General features: G+C 37.9%; 1 protein-coding gene across 5 annotated transcripts in view; it reads left to right on the forward strand.

Annotated features, from left to right (window-relative positions):
* GPALPP1 (GPALPP motifs containing 1) overlaps window positions 1-16,549 on the forward strand; it is a 33,878-nt gene extending 17,329 nt beyond the window's left edge. For 2 of the 5 annotated variants that reach the window (XM_059892063.1, NM_001034580.2), the window contains exons 7-8: window positions 4,032-4,130; window positions 10,776-15,656. In XM_059892063.1, the coding sequence (XP_059748046.1) occupies window positions 4,032-4,130; window positions 10,776-10,994 (318 nt within the window). In that variant the 3' untranslated portion in view covers window positions 10,995-15,656. Of the gene's footprint in view, window positions 1-4,031; window positions 4,131-10,775; window positions 15,657-16,530 lie in introns of those variants that run through there. The other 3 variants (XM_059892062.1, XM_010810715.4, XM_010810716.4) reach the window with 3 other exon arrangements.
* Window positions 16,550-17,187: the final 638 nt, after the last annotated feature.

The following is a 17,187-nucleotide window of genomic DNA, read 5'->3' on the forward strand; positions in this document are numbered from 1 at the left end:
CAGTCAAAATGTCTCCATGAAAGTTTCTTTTAAAATATCTTGGAAAAAACCAAAGCACAGATTAACCTAGCGAGTTAAGTGATAGTAGTGAGTGTCTCTGAAAGTAGCAGTAGCTCCAGTGCACTAAACTAACTTCACATTACTGTCAAGACAGGCAAAAAGCCCTTTCCTTAATACATTGAATAATTTACCAAAAAAAGAAAAAGGAAAAACTATGCATAAAATACATCATTATTATTAGATTTTCTTTTCTTGGATTTCTACACGTATTATGAAATATTCCATTGTTAAGAATCCAGCCAGTACTAACTCCTTAAATTCACTTCATCAGAAATTCCAATTTCCTTGAGTTGTGAGTGTGGTCTTAAATGCTTGACTAATTGGCGCCTTATGATTATAACTTATCAGTTTTAAATTAAACAGTTCCTTACTTAATTCATGCCCCTAACTCTGTTTGTCTTGTTCATTAGTACCTGGAATTATGAAGATTTCTATTTTCATTCTATAACCAAAAATTGAATGTCTCCTCTGGCAAGCATCATGTTTGGTCACAAGTGACAGAGAAAGCTCCTTAAGACACTTTGATTTTCATGAAGAATTGGTTGTGAAATAGTGTTGTTCTTAAAATGTGGGTGATGTGTGGAAATCACCTCATTTTAGCAGAATATGTGGCAAAACCATACGTTCTCTTTTACCCTGAAGACTCAAGGAAATCCGAGAGTTATAATGGACAGGTGAGGTGAACCACCACACCTGGGGGGAGAGGCAACGGAAGATGGGGGGTAGAAGTGAGCCACACCCCACAGCCCCACTGCTGGGCACGTGCCCTGAGGAAACCGCCATTGAGAAAGACATCAGTGTTCACTGCAGCACTGTTTACATTAGCTAGGACATGGAGGTAACCTAGATGTCCGTCGACAGATGAATGAATAAAGAATTTGTGGTATTAATACATATACATAATGGAATATTACTCAGCCATAGAAAGGAATGCATTTGAGTCAGTTCTAATGAAGTAGATGAACCTAGAGCCTGTTACACAGAGTGAAGTAAGTCAGAAAGAGTAAAATTAATACTGTATATTAACACATACATACCGAATCTAGAAAGATGGTCCTGATGAACCTATTTGCAGGGCAGCAGTGGAGACGCAGACAGAACAGACTTGTGGACACAGCGGGGGAAGGGAAGGGTGAGACAGATTGAGAGCATAGTTTGGAAGCACACATTACCACGTGTCAAATAGGGAGCCAGTCGGGATTCGCTGTATGACTCAGGGAGCTCACACCGGGGCTCTGTGACAACCTGGAGGGGTGGAGCGGATATATATATACCTACGGTTGATTCGTGTTGCCATATGACAGAAGCCAACACAGTATTGTAAACCGATTATCCTCCAATTAATAAATAAATTTTAAAAAAGATGTGAGCCACACACTGTGAATGACTAGTGTTGGAATGCCTGGCTGCTCTTTCTTAACTGGTCTTTTATAAAAATAACTTACTGGCATTTTTATAATTTCACCTTTAAAATTGTCTCCAAAAAGACAACTTAATACCCTTGCTTACATGGATTTTTTTTTAATATTTTTTAAATATTTATTTATTTGGCTTACTCAGGTCTTACTTGCCGCATGGAGAATCTTCCATTGTGGCGTGTGGAATCTTTGATTGCAGCACACAGACTCTCCAGTTGTAGCGTGCAGGCTCAGCTGCCCCGTGGCCTGTGGCATCACAATTCCCCGACCTGGGATTGAACCTGTGTCCCCTGCATTGCAAGGCGGATTCTTGACCACCGGGAAAATCCCTTACATGGACTTTTTATTTGTGCTTTTTTCAGACCTCCTGTTCCTCATTGTGTGTGAGTACATGTCTAGCCTACAGCTAGATATGCAAGAAGTCTTCCTCAAAGGAAAATAACACAGAAAAATGGAACGAAGAGAAAGTAACCAGTACAATTTGAACTTAAGATTTTAGGTCCTGTGACTGAGTTCTTTAGATCTAGTCATTCTTTTTACGGTTGAAAATGTTTTGTTGTATATTTACAACAGACTAACAAAGGGATTATTAATACCCCTTAGATCTTATGTGGTTCTATATCACAGCATGTAATACTGCAGACTTATATTTGTGGTAGAATTTATCACAGAAAGTATCACAGAGCTGTCCTTTATAACGTGAAGTTGCTCAGTCATGTCCGACTCTGCAACCCCATGGGCCTACCATGCTCCTCTGTCCATGGAACTTTCCAGGCAAGAGTACTGGAGTGGGTTGCCATTTCCTTCTCAAAAGGATCTCCTCGACCCAGGGATCAAACCTCGGTCTCCCACATTGTAGGCAGACGCCTTACCGTCTGAGCCACCAGGGAAATCCTTTATAAAGGTCATGACTAATTTTTGATTTTTGTAATGGATCTTCGTCAAGTTTCCTTTTTTACTCTCTCTCCAAATATCCTTTTTGTGTGTTTTTTCCATCATTTCCCTCCTTTTTTTAAAAATTTATTTTATCATCTTACTTGTTATATTTGATTCCCCAGCGTTCATCTCCCTACCACTAATGCCAACATGGCCTAAATGAAGTAAGATTAGAAAGAAATGAAAGTGTTATGCATAAACTAATTGAATAAGATCTGTTATAATCTCACCTCCCAGTCTTGACTAGATTTACTCTTAGAAGGTCAGGTCTTCACCTCCATCTTATCAGAACATCATTTTTCTCTTAATATTACAAGTAAAGAATCTGTTTCTGGGAAAATTGTTATGGAAAAATGAGAAATGAGCTACTCCTATGTTTTTTAACATACTTTATTAAGTACAGTGTTGTTTTAGTCCATTATTTAGATAAAAATTGGGCTCAGATGGTAAAGCGTCTGCCTACAATGTGAGAGACCTGGGTTTGATCCCTGGGTTGGGAAGATCCCCTGGAGAAGGAAATGGCAACCGACTCCAGTACTTTTGCCTAGAAAATTCCATGGACTGAGGAGCCTGGTAGGCTACAGTCCATGGGGTCGCAAAGAGTCAGACACGACTGAGCGACTTCACTTCACCTGACTTTCTTAAGCAAATAGCAACAGTATAAAAACATGCTTTGAGAAAAATAGTTTTCAGTTGTTTTTGTCTGAGCCTTATTCATTCCTGGTTGGGGCTGTATTTTGCTGAATATTTTTTTTTTCTAACCAAAATTTATTGGAAATTTACCTAAGTATTTCATCAGTGTGTGTGCTATAGTAAATGGTATATCTTTTTAAATTTCAAATTCTAATTGTTCCTTGCTGGTATGTTTTGTTTGTTGGCCTGGTATCCTACAGCTTTGCCGTGCATCTGTGTGTGCTCAGTCGTGTCCAACTCTTTGCAACCCCATGGTCAGTAGCCCATTGGGCTCCTCTGTCCATGGGATTTTCCAGGCAAGAATACTAGAGTGGGTTGCCCTTTCCTTCTCCAGGGAATCTTCCTGACCCAGGGATCAAATCCACACTTCTCTGTCTCCAGCATAGCAGGCGGATTCTTTACCACTGAGCCGCCTGGGAAGCCCCAGCTTTGCTATACTTGCTTATTAATGCTAAGAGTTGTTTAATAGATCGTGGAGTTTTCTACATTGACACTCATATGTCTTCTGTGAATAAAGATAGTTTTATTTTTATTTTTCTATACCCCTTTTGTTTCTTTCTCTTAATTTTTTTCCCTCAAAAGTGCTTTTCCTGGTTTTGAAAACAGTAATGTAAGATTTCTTCTTAAGCCTTATTTTCTCAACTGCATTTTATTACCGTTTGTCAGACTCATCTCTGAGTTTGATAAAATCCAGTTAGTTGATTGGATGGAGGTTTTGTGGGCTTTTTTTCTTGTTTTCAGGAAAATGTTAGAGTAGGAGACTAACAGATCCCTTACCAAGAATATTACCATTTCTAGTGGGAAGAGAATCAACAGGCCTGGCTTTGTCTAGTCTCCTGTTAATCTGAATTAAAATGATAGTATTTCTTGTTCATTTTTTCCTGATAATGTGGTTCCGTAATGTGTTATCTGTTCATTCCTCAGGAGATGCAAGAAGCAAGAAAGTCATTCAGTAAGAAGGATGAAGAATATATACCATCAGGAAGGGATAAGAGATTGGCTGAGCAAGTATCCTCATACAATGTAAGTCAGAGAGTAAAATGCATGACCTTGCTTTTTTTTTTTTTTTTACATCTTTTAATGCTCTTCTCATTTTTTCTCTTTTTCTTGTTTCTCTTTCTTTTATGTTTTTCTTTTCATCTCAGTCTTTTTCTATACATCTGTTCTGAAAAATACTCTCGTGTGTACATATATGTATACAAACATATGTGTATAATCCTCATGTTGTGGGCTTTTTTAATGCATCTCATAATATTTTCAGGTTTTGGGGGGTTTTTTAGTTTTGTTTTTTTATTTTTTTTTAATTAATTTATTTTAATTGGAGGCTAATTACTTTACAATATTGTATTAGTTTTGCCATACACTGACATGAATCCACCATGGGTGTACATGTGTTCCCCATCCTGAACCCCCCTCCCATCTCCCTCCCCATCCCATCCCTCTAGGTCATCCCAGTGCACCAGCCCCAAGCACCCTGTCTCATGCATTGAACCTGTACTGGCGATTCATTACACAGATGATAATATACATGTTTCAATGCCATTCTCCCAAATCATCCCACCCCAGTTCATTTTTTACTTGAATCATATATCAGAAATTCAATTCCTGGAGATGGGTAGCACATGATCAGAAAGTAAAGAGCCCTATTAACTCCTAGAGATCCCAATTCAAACATTTCTAAATATAAGCCAATATGGAATTTTGATGTAAAGATTTAAATAAAAGTATGAAACTTTAAAATACAGTTCAATTTAAATTTGAAAACAGTCAGGATTCATTGGGCAAACTATTATTTTTGTAATTGTCTCTTACTCATTAAAAAAAGAAAAAAAAACAGCAAAAAAAACCTAGTATTTCACTCAAAGAATAAATAAACCACTGAACCCTTCAGCTCCTGAAAGGTATTTAGGTGTTCAGGAAAACTACCTTCTATTCCCAGTGTATTAGTTTATAAAAAGTTCTATAAGCATTAAAAATATAGTTAGCAAAGTTTTCACAGACTTGAGAGTGCTTCACTCACAACAGCCTTAAAAAGACTTCTGTAGGAATCTTCATAGGAGCTTTATTCATAACAGCTAATTTCTTTGATAAGCCCAGGTATCTATCAGTAAGCAGGGGGCCAAGGGGGAGTATATATATGATGAAATACTACTTGGCAATAAACAGGAACAAATTGCAAATACATGCAACATTGTGGATTAATCTCAAAGTCATTATGCTGAGTGCAGGAAGTCGTACCCAAGATTTCATACACATGTACCACTGTATGATTCCATTTATATGAAGCTCCACAGTAAGCAAAATGTGTCTGTGGTGGGAAAAAATCAGAATAGTCGTTGTTGGAGCAGGAGTGTGGAGATGGACAAGAAAGGAACATGCAGAGCTTCTGCAGTGATGGAAGTACATCCCACATATTGCTGGGAGTTCAAGTTGCAAAGCTCAGTGGATGCAGTGTTAAGATTTGCACATTTCATTCTATGTAAATTACTTTAAAAGAAAACAGTGTAAACAAATATAGAACATGTAATGATGTCTGCAATTTACTTTAAAATGCTTCCAAAAAATTAGGGTTTGAGTCTTATGGTGAAATTTTGGTTACTTATGAGACCTACTTTTCAAAATATTAATGTTGTTTTCAGACTGAACCACCTCCTAGTATTGATAAATTGAACAATCTTTATAAAATATGACCATGAAGGCAAAAGAGTTGGACACGACTGAGCGACTAAGCACAGGAAGGCAAAAGAAAAACCAAACAATTAGAATCTTAGCATGAATTTTCTAAAGCTTCTGAGAAACTATCACATTCAAAATTAATTGCCCTTGTTTTTTACAAATTAGTATAAAACATACACGTTTTGTTAAATTATTAAATTTGGTAAATCAACAAACTGGTCGTTTAGCAAATTGATCTCACATGAGTTGGCTTTTGGTGTGATTTTCTGTGAACTAACTGCTTCTAGATGTTTTTATTACTCACTTATAAGTTTGGTCCTCTGTGTCAGTCACAGAATGCAAATGTGCTAAACCAGGTAGACGGCACACCTGAAACAAACTGATACAACAGCTCATTTCTTTTATCATAACAACAGTCCACTTGAATTGTGTGGATTGACTATAATAGTCTACTGGTTTAACGTATTCCTCTGTCTTTCTTGGTGTTCAGTTTACTACTTCAGGGGGTCAGTCAGTGGAAACTGACCATTTTTCTTTGTCCACTGGTGCTCACTTTTTGTTACCTTCTGCAGTTTGGCCCATCAGCGTAGACCGTCTTCCTCAGCACCAGATCTAGGAAGTGCAAGCAGGACTTCTACCGCTTCTCACAGTTTCTCCAAACTCTGCTCTCTGTTTCCTCCAGCTCTTTCTTAAATCTTCAGCCTTTCCCATCCAACTCTTGATAGCCTGTCTGCCTTCATCCTTATTGTCTCATTAGTGAATTATTATCTCATTAGTGGAAGAAGGGAGGGAAAATGTGGAGAAATTGCACTAAAAGGTTAAATTTTACAGTATAAATGTTTTACATTTATATGTACACATATAATTATATTCTCCATTATAGTTCTCCATCCCAGATTAACCCTACTCCTGTGCTTTCCATTCTCTTTCCCCCTCTGTTTATACCAAACTACCAGACAGAACCATCTGTTTTACGGGACACCTGTGTGAGAACCTGGGTGGATCTTCACAGCACAGGTTCCTGAGATCCATGGTGGCAGCTTTGATTCACTGCATCTGTCATGGGGCTCAGGAAGCTGTTTTTCTTTTCAACCAGTCAAGGGTGGAGAGAGATGGCCTTTCAAGTGTTTTTACTCAGTATTTACTGAGTATTGTCCCCTCAGAAAACTTCTCCTGGACATGTCATTATAAGTTTCAATAGTTTGCAGAGATACAATTTATAGCTTGTTTTATTATTCTTTTCAGTGTTTCAGATGGAATCTAAATGCCTTAGCAACATATTATCTATTATTATCCTTTAAAAATATGTATGAACAAGCTCTTCCTTAACAGTTGGAAATTTTATTTCATCCTTTTTTCTCCTTGAATACATAATTTCATTTCTCTTATGCCACAAATTTTATCTTAATGGAATCCACTTTTACGCTTGAAAGTCTTTTATGATTATATTTGAAAAGTCATATTTCACTTCAGCAAATCTATGCACATAAATTGAAACCAAAAGGTTTTAATTTCCTGTATCTAAAGTCTAAATGTTTACACTTTTCTTCCTTTTGGATTAAGTTGTAAAATCAGTTGATAAAAACAATATAAACATGTCTCAGATTTTGATAATTATTAAATGTCAAAAGTAAAATGTAAACCTTATATCTTAATGAAAGACCTTTTCTCCAGTTACTTTCTGGTCTTTCAATGAATGTTACTGCTAGAATAAGACAGATTTCAGCATCAAATATGTTCTTTATTTAGTTCATTTGTATAGTTAAGAGTCATATGGTTAAGAGTTAGGAAACCATGTTCACATACAGCAGTGGGTAAGAAAGGAACATGGTTCATTATCATGATGTCATTCAGTTCTTTAAACAGTTTCTATTTATGTACTTAAACCTCAGAATGATCTATTAACAAAAAATTACTATTATTAATGATATCCCAACTTTCACTCTGTCTCAACTTTGATTTTTTCTTTCACATCAGTCTCTGTTTTTTGTTTTGCAATTAGAACAGCTTGACATTTAGTAACTTCTCAGCTGAGGGCTGTTTCCATCTTTTTCCAAAGGGTACAAGTTGGCAGCATTGCCCCCTACTGGCTACTGAAGGGCGGGGCGAACAGGGACAGGAAGGACTGTAGTGCCCCGATTCCAGCCCCCTGAACAGCGTGTATTTCTCAGTCTCACTTTCCAAATCCGCATAATGGCAATAATAACATTTAATTTATATTGATTATAAATTTAGATGTTGTCCAGATTACAACATAGTAAATGCTCAGTAAATTGAATACTTAACATTTATTGACTGATTCTTATGTACCCCGATATGGTACTAAATCCTTTGTATTCTTTAGATGACCTAACTCCTACCTCATCCAAATATTTGGACATTACTGCTACTAGGGTTTATTATTTTACAGCTGAGAAACGTAGGCATAAATTACTTGCCTGTGATCAGCAAGTGTTGAAAATGTCAGCACCATCATTGCTACTCTGGTTTCTCCAAATTCAGCGCTTATGTTCTTAACTGTTTCTCCATGCCCTGTGTATTGATAGGTTATTTTTTCTTAACAATATTTGATTCTTTTTACCTCCACTTTCATTAAAAATAAAGATTTAGAAAGCACTTAACTTGCAAATCAATTTGTTTCCTAAAGATGTATGAAATGATCAGTGTATGAAATGAGAGGGATTGAGAAGTTGGAAATAGTGCTAATTTAAATAAATTCTTAACTATTACAGCATCCAGCTAGAGCTAAGTTTATAGGAAATAACCACATAACCTAGTTGACAAAGTCAGATCTCATTGTCACATCAGACAGGTGAGGCTGGCTTTCTGTGAAAAAGTCTGACTTCATTTCTCTGTTCAAATAAATATGATTATGATCATTTCTATGACACTTCTGAATTGTACCGTAGGTGGGTAGGTGCCATGAATTTGTCTTCTAATGAAATAAGATGCTGCCGCCTTCAACATTTCTTACCAGTTATTTTGCTTTCACTGAGCTCTCTTCATGTCTTTGCTCTCAAATATGTTCTCTGACAGGAGACAGGGTGTGGAAGAGATGTGGTTGTTAAGCAAAACTTACCGTCTTTCATTGTCCCATTCTGCAGTGTATCTGAATTCAGAAACATTCCAACAGCAGCAGAAATACCATTCCAAAAGGATATTACACTCTTTAAGAGAAATTATGTTTGAGACACAGAATAATAGCTCAAAGCCTCCTAGGTTTACCGTTCCTTGATTAGAAGTTTCGTTCATACCAGTATTGCAGGTTTTTTTATTTGATGCTCTGGAGCCTTGCTCCCCAAGACAGTGTTCTCTAATAAGATTCTGAAAGGCCTCTTCTTCATTAAATGGAAAAGGGCTGTAATAAAAGGGTAGATATCCTCACAAGATGCATTATCAGGCGAGTCCATTTTAAGTGAGGCTACATGAAGAAGCTGAGAATCACGGGTAGAGAATGTTGAAATTCCCTGTGCCTTCAATACCCCTTGGAATCCACTCTGTGTGGCCCCCAGGGATGGATACACACACAGCTGGTCTGTACTGCCTGCACCTACTCCCACATCTCACACCCTGCTCTCTCTCTCTCTCTCTCTCTCTCTCACACACACACACACACACACACACACACACACAGCAGTTGGATGGCTGCTGGTCTGTACTGCCCGCACGTACTCCTGCATCTCACGCCCTGCTCCTCCAAACCAGGGCTATTCTGTCTTATCCTATTCTGTCTTATCCTTTAACTAATACTGAAAGGTCTGTGATGAATCTCTAATTTATAAAAACCAGTTGCCTCTGCTCGAACCTCATCCTCCTAGATATATTTGAAAATGTGAAACTAATATCATACTATAAATCAGCTATACTTCGATTTTTTTAAAAAAGAAAATGTGAGCACCTTCCCCAGCTGAAAAGAAAGAGAATGAGGGCAATAAGGAAAGCTGAAAGGGACAGAAATCCTCTTGGCACACAGTCTATGCCAGGACCATGCAGACGTGACCTGCACCAGCCTTGGATTTTGTCTTCTCTGTGCCGTTGTTTTTCTGCTTTGAATGTGCTTTCGCTTCAGCCTGGCGGTGCCTGTCTTTTCCATTCCACCTACAAAGGCTTCGTGGACCAGCGCGTCCATGAAGCTTTAATCAGGCTCCCAAGAGAGAAAGTAATTGCTCCTTTCTCTCCCATTAACACTGACTCATCATACGATGCTTTGCATGATGGTTATTTAAACATTAGTTTCATGTCCATCTTGTTCTTTTTTGATCACGTGGCATGAGTTCATAGATACCTTTATTTTGGTTGAATTGAATTTGCCTCTGATACATATTTTCTTCAGAGATGCTGTCTCAGATTTAGAAAAACCATTGAGGGACTTCCCTGGTGGTCCAGGGGTTAAGAATCCACCTGCCAATGCAGGGGACATGGGTTCAGTCCGTGGCCCAGGAAGATGCTGCAAGCCGCAGAGCAGCTAAGCCTGTGCACCACAGCTGCTGAACCCATGTTTTAGAGCCCGAGAGCCGCAACTCCTGAAGCCTATACTGCAGCCTGTGCTCTGCAGCAGGAGAGGCCACTTCAGAAGCCCTCACACTGCAAGTCGGGAGTAGCCCCCCGCTCGCCAGAACTAGAGAAAGTCCTCGTGCAGTGAAGAAGACCCGGCACAGCCAAAATAAATAAAATTTTTTTAAGTATTAAAAAAAAGAAGGGGACTTCCCTGGTGGTCCCAGGGCTAAGACTCTATGCTCCCAATGCAGGGGGCCTGGCTTCAGTCCCTGATCAGGAAACCAGATCCCACATGCCGCAACTAATACCCAGCACAGCCAAATAAATAAAAGTAATAAAATTTTTTTTAAAAAAGAAGAAAAACAGTTGGGGTTTGTAAATAGCCTCCCTTAATGTTCACCATTACCACTTCATTCCTTTGTTTCCTGATTATTATATTCTGCCAGTGACGTATCCCAACTAAGATTTTTATTTCTGCTGTCTTGCTCTCCCCAGGAATCAAAAAGGTCAGAATCTCTTATGGACATTCATCATAAAAAATTAAAGAATAAGGCTGCTGAAGATAAAAATAAGCCCCAAGAGAGAATACCATTTGACCGTGATACAGATCTCAAAGTTCATCGGTTTGATGAAGCTCAGAAAAAAGCCTTGATAAAGAAATCTAGAGAACTAAACAGCAGGTTTTCACATGGCAAAGGCAATATGTTTTTATAAGTAAGTATCTGTCAGTAAGGCATATTTTCATATTGATAAATTTTGAACTTTTTTTCTCAATAGTTACCTATAACTGTAAAAATTGATTTCCTTTTATAATAAAGTAGATTATAAACCTGCAGATTTTTTTTTTTCTAAATAAGTGTGAATTTTGAAAATTCAGCCTTGTGGAATAAAAAATATGTTATCCTGGGAAAGTAGACTTGTCCTGATAATAACCTAACGGGGCATTACTATTCAGAATGCTAAAATAAAAGCTTTTCATTTGTCAGAAGCAGCAAAGAAAAGTGTGATTTGAAGCTTGAGTAAATATGCATGCTTTATTAAAGAATGAGGTTTCTTAGCAATTTTCTTATGTTATTAAATAAGATCACAGAAGATGTTCATTGCTTTTGAGAAATTCTGTGCAAGTTAAGGTTCAAAGCCATTACATCACTCGTACATAGCCCAAACTGACAAGGGTTCATAATTGTGATTGCATAAAAGCTAAGGTTGCTTCGTAAAATCTTTGTGATTTTTAATTGGATGAAACCTACATCAGTATTAAAGTGTGGCTTTAAGGGAAAATACTGTTCAGATGAGAATTATTTTCCGACTTACTGAATTTTCTTATTCTTACTTCAGGGGGATTTCCCTGTGCAATGAAGAAGAGTTGAAGAATACTCTTTTTTTCTGTCTGTCCAACTTTATTCCTTTCTTTTGAGTTTCTTAAGATTAGAGGATGACTTTAGTCTAAAAAAACCAAAAAGATTTACCTTGTTCTGTGCATCCTTTAAAGTCACGTGAAAACATAAAATTGGTGTGTCTTTTAGAGGAGAATTTTATTTATGTGTCTTTGGCTTCTGAGGACGTGTGGGCTTTTCTTCAAATAATCATTTTTAGGATCCTTCCACCCACCTTCACAAGTGCTCCATAAGATCTGCTCAGGCCGATCCAGGGCGTCTCTCCCACAGCCCGAACCCACCATCAGATGTCACCAGCCTGCCCTGAGAGACTGAGTGGGATCCTCCCAGTAAATCCATGAATTTGAAGCTATTTTGGTTTCCCTCTAAACTGCAGTCAGTGAACAGACAACATTTACTTGAAAACAGAGGGTGTGAAGGTTTTTTCTATTTTGTTAGCAGTTTGCTTGTTTGGGCTATCAGAGCTTTTTCTTTGTGGTTTGGGTTTTTTGGTTGGTTGGTGTCACGAAGTGGGACCTGTGCATTATTTCGTGTGCTAAGGAAAAACCATTTTGATTTTTCGAACCTTAGTAAGTAATCCTAGAGGATGCCTTCAGAGGTCACACCATTAACTTTTAATGGTGTGAAGTCTGAGACCTGGGCTCTGTGTTCTTCACCAAAGCTTTGTAAGTCTTTAAACTGCTTTGGGATGATCTGACTTGGCCCATTTTTATATGTAACATGTTTTAGCTAATTCATTGTGGACAGATCTCTGCAATCAACCATGAATAACTTTTTTTAAAAAAATCAAACTCATATTCCCCAGATATAAAAATGGAAAGTAATCAAAGCCACCGTGATGGAGGATGGTAAGTCTGTGATGCTTCAAGCATTGCCTCTGAAGATGTTAAACAGAAAATTCTCAACAGTTAGGCCTAAATTCAAATTCTGGAAGTTACACTTTCTTACAGATTAATCCCAATTGTTCTGCTAGTTCTGTGTTCTAGTTTTGATGCACATGGTTTTAATGGGGAAAGATTCTGAGTCCTAGTTCATTTAGGCTTCATGAAAATTGAGTATAAAACTGAGTGTTCAGTCAGATTATGAGCCAGATTCTTCTTCTTAGACTTCTTAGACTATACAAATACAATGATACCTTCCATAAGAGTAACCCACTCAAGAATGTTCCTGTTTAAAAGATGAATTTTTTTCTCCTGAGCAAATTGGAAAGGTTCCTAGTCTAAGCAGAATTGAACAGAGCTGCCTTTTGATTGAAGATGTCATTTTTAGTGGGTGATATTTTCTGAACACAAAACTTTGTAGAAGAGTATCTATTACTTTCACTGATTTTGTTATAATGTTTTTTCTTCTGATGAGATGTTTTCTAGTTCCTCATCCTCATGTAAATTCCTAATATATATATTTTTTGAGAAGCTTTTGGCATTTTTAAGATAAAAATGTGGTCTTTGAATACTTATTTTTGCTTTGCTTTCCTCACTGTAAAATAGAGAGATATTCCTATAGTATGTATTTATTGTTTCTCCCATAATGCTTGGAATGTCTGTAACCTCACCAACAGGGAGAAAATACTGATACTTTCCATGAGTGACCACATCACTGGTTCAGTTCAGTTCAGTCGCTCAGTCATGTCCGACTCTTCGCGACCCCATGAGTCGCAGCATGCCAGGCCTCTCTGTCCATCACCAACTCCCGGAGTTCACTCAGACTCACGTCCATCGAGTCAGTGATGCCATCCAGCCATCTCATCCTCTATCATCCCCTTCTCCTCCTGCCCCCAATCCCTCCCAGCATCAGAGTCTTTTCCAATGAGTCAACTCTTCGCGTGAGGTGGCCAAAGTACTAGAGTTTCAGCTTCAGCATCATTCCTTCCAAAGAAATCCCAGGGCTGATCTCCTTCAGAATGGACCAGTTGGATCTCCTTGCAGTTCAGGGGACTCTCAAGAGTCTTCTCCAACACCACAGTTCAAAAGCATCAATTCTTCGGCGCTCAGCCTTCTTCACAGTCCAACTCTCACATCCGTACATGACCACAGGAAAAACCATAGCCTTGACTAGCCGGACCTTTGTTGGCAAAGTAATGTCTCTGCTTTTGAATATGCTATCTAGGTTGGACATAACTTTCCTTCCAAGGAGTAAGCGTCTTTTAATTTCATGGCTGCAGTCACCATCTGCTGTGATTTTGGAGCCCAAAAAAGTAAAGTCTGACACTGTTTCCACTATTTCCCCATCTATTTCCCATAAAGTGATGGGACCGGATGCCATGATCTTGGTTTTCTGAATGTTGAGCTTCAAGCCAACTTTTTGACTCTCCTCTTTCACTTTCATCAAGAGGCTTTTGAGTTCCTCTTCACTTTCTGCCATAAGGGTGGTGTCATCTGCGTATCTGAGGTTATTGATATTTCTCCCGGCAATCTTGATTCCAGCTTGTGTTTCTTCCAGTCCAGCGTTTCTCATGATGTACTCTGCATATAAGTTAAACAAGCAGGGTGATAATATACAGCTTTGACGTACTCCTTTTCCTATTTGGAACCAGTCTGTTGTTCCATGTCCAGTTCTGTTGCTTCCTGACCTGCATACAGATTTCTCCACAGGTCTAATGCTATTTCACACCGCCCTGAGGACAGTTTTACAAAATGTGAGGCCAAACCAGAGTTTTTTTGCCCTGTGGAGACACTAAACCCAATATAACAACACTGACAATAAAAGAACAAAACAGCTGTTTGCACAGGATGGAAAAGTGGTCTTCATTTCATCTCCTCCCCTCTTCAAAGCTGCCCAAGGCCTGAAAAATCAAGTCTGTGCTCCACCTGGCAGAAAATTGGGATTGTTGACATTTTCTAAGAACTTTTAATTTTCTTTACTTCTTGGCCCAATTTTGTAGAACTGTGACCTCTTTTGAAACCTAAAAATAAGAAAAAAGAACAACTCAAGTTCAAAGAGTGAAGCAGACACTTTTAACATTTTTTACTGTTTGGTGAAGGTGATGTTTTAAGTTCATTGTCCCTGAAATTATACGATTTTTGTTCCACTCTCTAAATTGTCATCTCAGATTTTGATGCTTCAAATAATACCAACATTACCAGTAAATCAATGGCTCTAGCAAGTGGGGGAATTGGCAGAAGAAACAAAAGGTGAGAGGTGGTAGCTACACCCATAATAAAGCTGTCTCATCAGATAACATTTTTTTTTTGTATTGGGAAAAATATCATAAATTATTATCTCTATGCCCAAAGAAAAAGAAAAGCTACAGTTTTACTAAGAAGTTTTTATCTTGTTTGGGTGTAGCAGCTTCTTGACATTTGTCACTTGAACGTTTTATGGTTCTTTGAAGTAATGATATTTTTTAGAAATAAGGTTGATCTTTACATGGTACCAAGGCCTACATGCTCCATGCTCCAGAAGAGATAATCAGTCATTATATATAAATTAATTGATCCTGAAACATCTTGGTACCTTCTGTCTCTTATATAGGGTGGATAATGTTAACATTATTGCTTAGAAACATATGATCATGGGAGATAGTTTTTAGACTATTTACAGGAGCCCATATCACTTCACTTCCCTGTTTTCCGTGGCAGTGATAGGTATTATTAGGGAAAGGAAAATTCTCTCTTGAGTTGTATACCTAAAAGGAAGAATCAACATGGGGAAAGTCGCTAGAGAGAGTCACCCATAAAACAGCAACGCCAAGTCTTCTACTTGAGAATGTTAATTTTTTGTTGTTGTTGTTTGACTTCTGAAACCATCATGTAAGTTTGGTCTACAGCTTCAGAAGGTCATGCATTTCCTGTTCTTGGAGAGGTATATTTTTTTGCAGCTTAAATATTTACCGTGACTATAGTGTGTGCAAAATTAAAAAGCTATACACTGTCTTTCAATCTTTTCATTTTGATTTTATGATTAAAAGACTGTTTTTAGAAAAGAAGAATTTCTGAGGTGTTATTTTTTATGTATAAATAAAGATGCATCTATATCTGAAGTTGTGGCCTTTTATTTTTGCTTTATTTTAATGTTAATTAGCTTATCTGAAGCAGGCAATGTTTTTAAAGAGAATGTCCTGTAAAGATTTATTCTAACCAGTCAGATCATTGTGGGGGTAAAGTCTTTCAACCCAACTCACTTGCCAGATTTTCATTATCCCAATATAACTGCAAATATTAAGTATTTGGGACTTCCCTGGTGGTTCAGTGGTTAAGACTCATACTCCCAATGCAAGGGGCATTGGTTTGAGCCCTGATTGGGGAAATAATATTCCTCATGCCACATAGCTTAGCCTTAAATAAAAAATTAACTATTTATTTAAAAACATAAGAAAGACAATTTGGAAATGCTCTTAAGAGCACCATGGCACAAGAAGGGCTGACACTAGCTTTATAACCAAAATTTCATTGTTCTACATATTGAAAGATTATATGACAGTGGTGGGTTTTTCCTGGGTTGGTTGATTATGAGATTCTTTGGGTTTTGCTTTTTGTTTTGAGGGAGTTTTTTGCTTTGTTTTGTTTGGCTTTTCTAGTTTTCAGATTGTTCCAGAAAGCATATATTCTTTTATAGTCCCAGGGAGAAATGAGTTTTTTGTTTTTAAGTTCTAATTTTGTATTACACAGTGTCAGAAACTAAATGACTAGGGAGACAGGACTCAGGATTTCTCTCTTCCTTAACTGGGGAAGTGACCAAAGGAGATACTTGGCAATACAAAAGCTAAGCATTAAATGATAGGAATCTGGACATAGAGTATCAAGGAAAGAGAGCCTTTGAATTTTCAGATCATTTTCCTATAGTAAATATTTCTTGAGGAAATACTGCACTTGTTCATTCAGTAAACATTTGTTAAATACCCGGGTGTATTCTAGGTGCTAAGAACACAGTGGTGAACCAGACATTCGTAGCCCTTGTCCATGAAAGGAGGTTCTGTGCTAGTCACTACAGAGTGTTCACAGGTACGTAACCCAGATTCCCTGCCTCGTGATAAGTGGGAGAGCAGAAGATGTCATTTAAAAAATAAGTGCACATGATATCGACTTAAAAAAAAAAGCATAACATGAGAGTTTTGAGTTAAGTTTTATTTGGGGCAAAATGAGGACTATAGCCCGGGAGACAGTATTTCAGATAGCTCTGAGAAACTGCTCCAATAAGGTAGAGGGGAAGGTCAGTACGTAGGTGATTTTGATGATGGGGGAGTACATGCAACTAAAGCACATATTTTTGCAGCAGGTTTCTGCAAGTCTAATGAAGGTTACTTCCAGTCATGAGCAGCAGTGGAGGATGAAGGAAAAAACCATGAAGTATTTTTGTGCTTTTCTAGATATGAGGAGATAAAAGAATTGGGTTCATAAAACCAGCTCCTAAAAATAACTATCTGAAGACCTGTTCTGGCAGTTTTTCCCAGAGCACAGAGGGCCTCATTTCTGCTCTTCACCCTGAGCTTCCAGGGGGTGTTGAAGGTCAGCAGCTGCAGCAGCACCTGATCTAATCTTTGTAGAGGTAGATGACAGGTGCCGATTGCTAAC

This window comes from Bos taurus, chromosome 12 (genome assembly GCF_002263795.3).
Source record: "Bos taurus isolate L1 Dominette 01449 registration number 42190680 breed Hereford chromosome 12, ARS-UCD2.0, whole genome shotgun sequence".
Classification (NCBI taxonomy): domain Eukaryota; kingdom Metazoa; phylum Chordata; class Mammalia; order Artiodactyla; family Bovidae; genus Bos; species Bos taurus.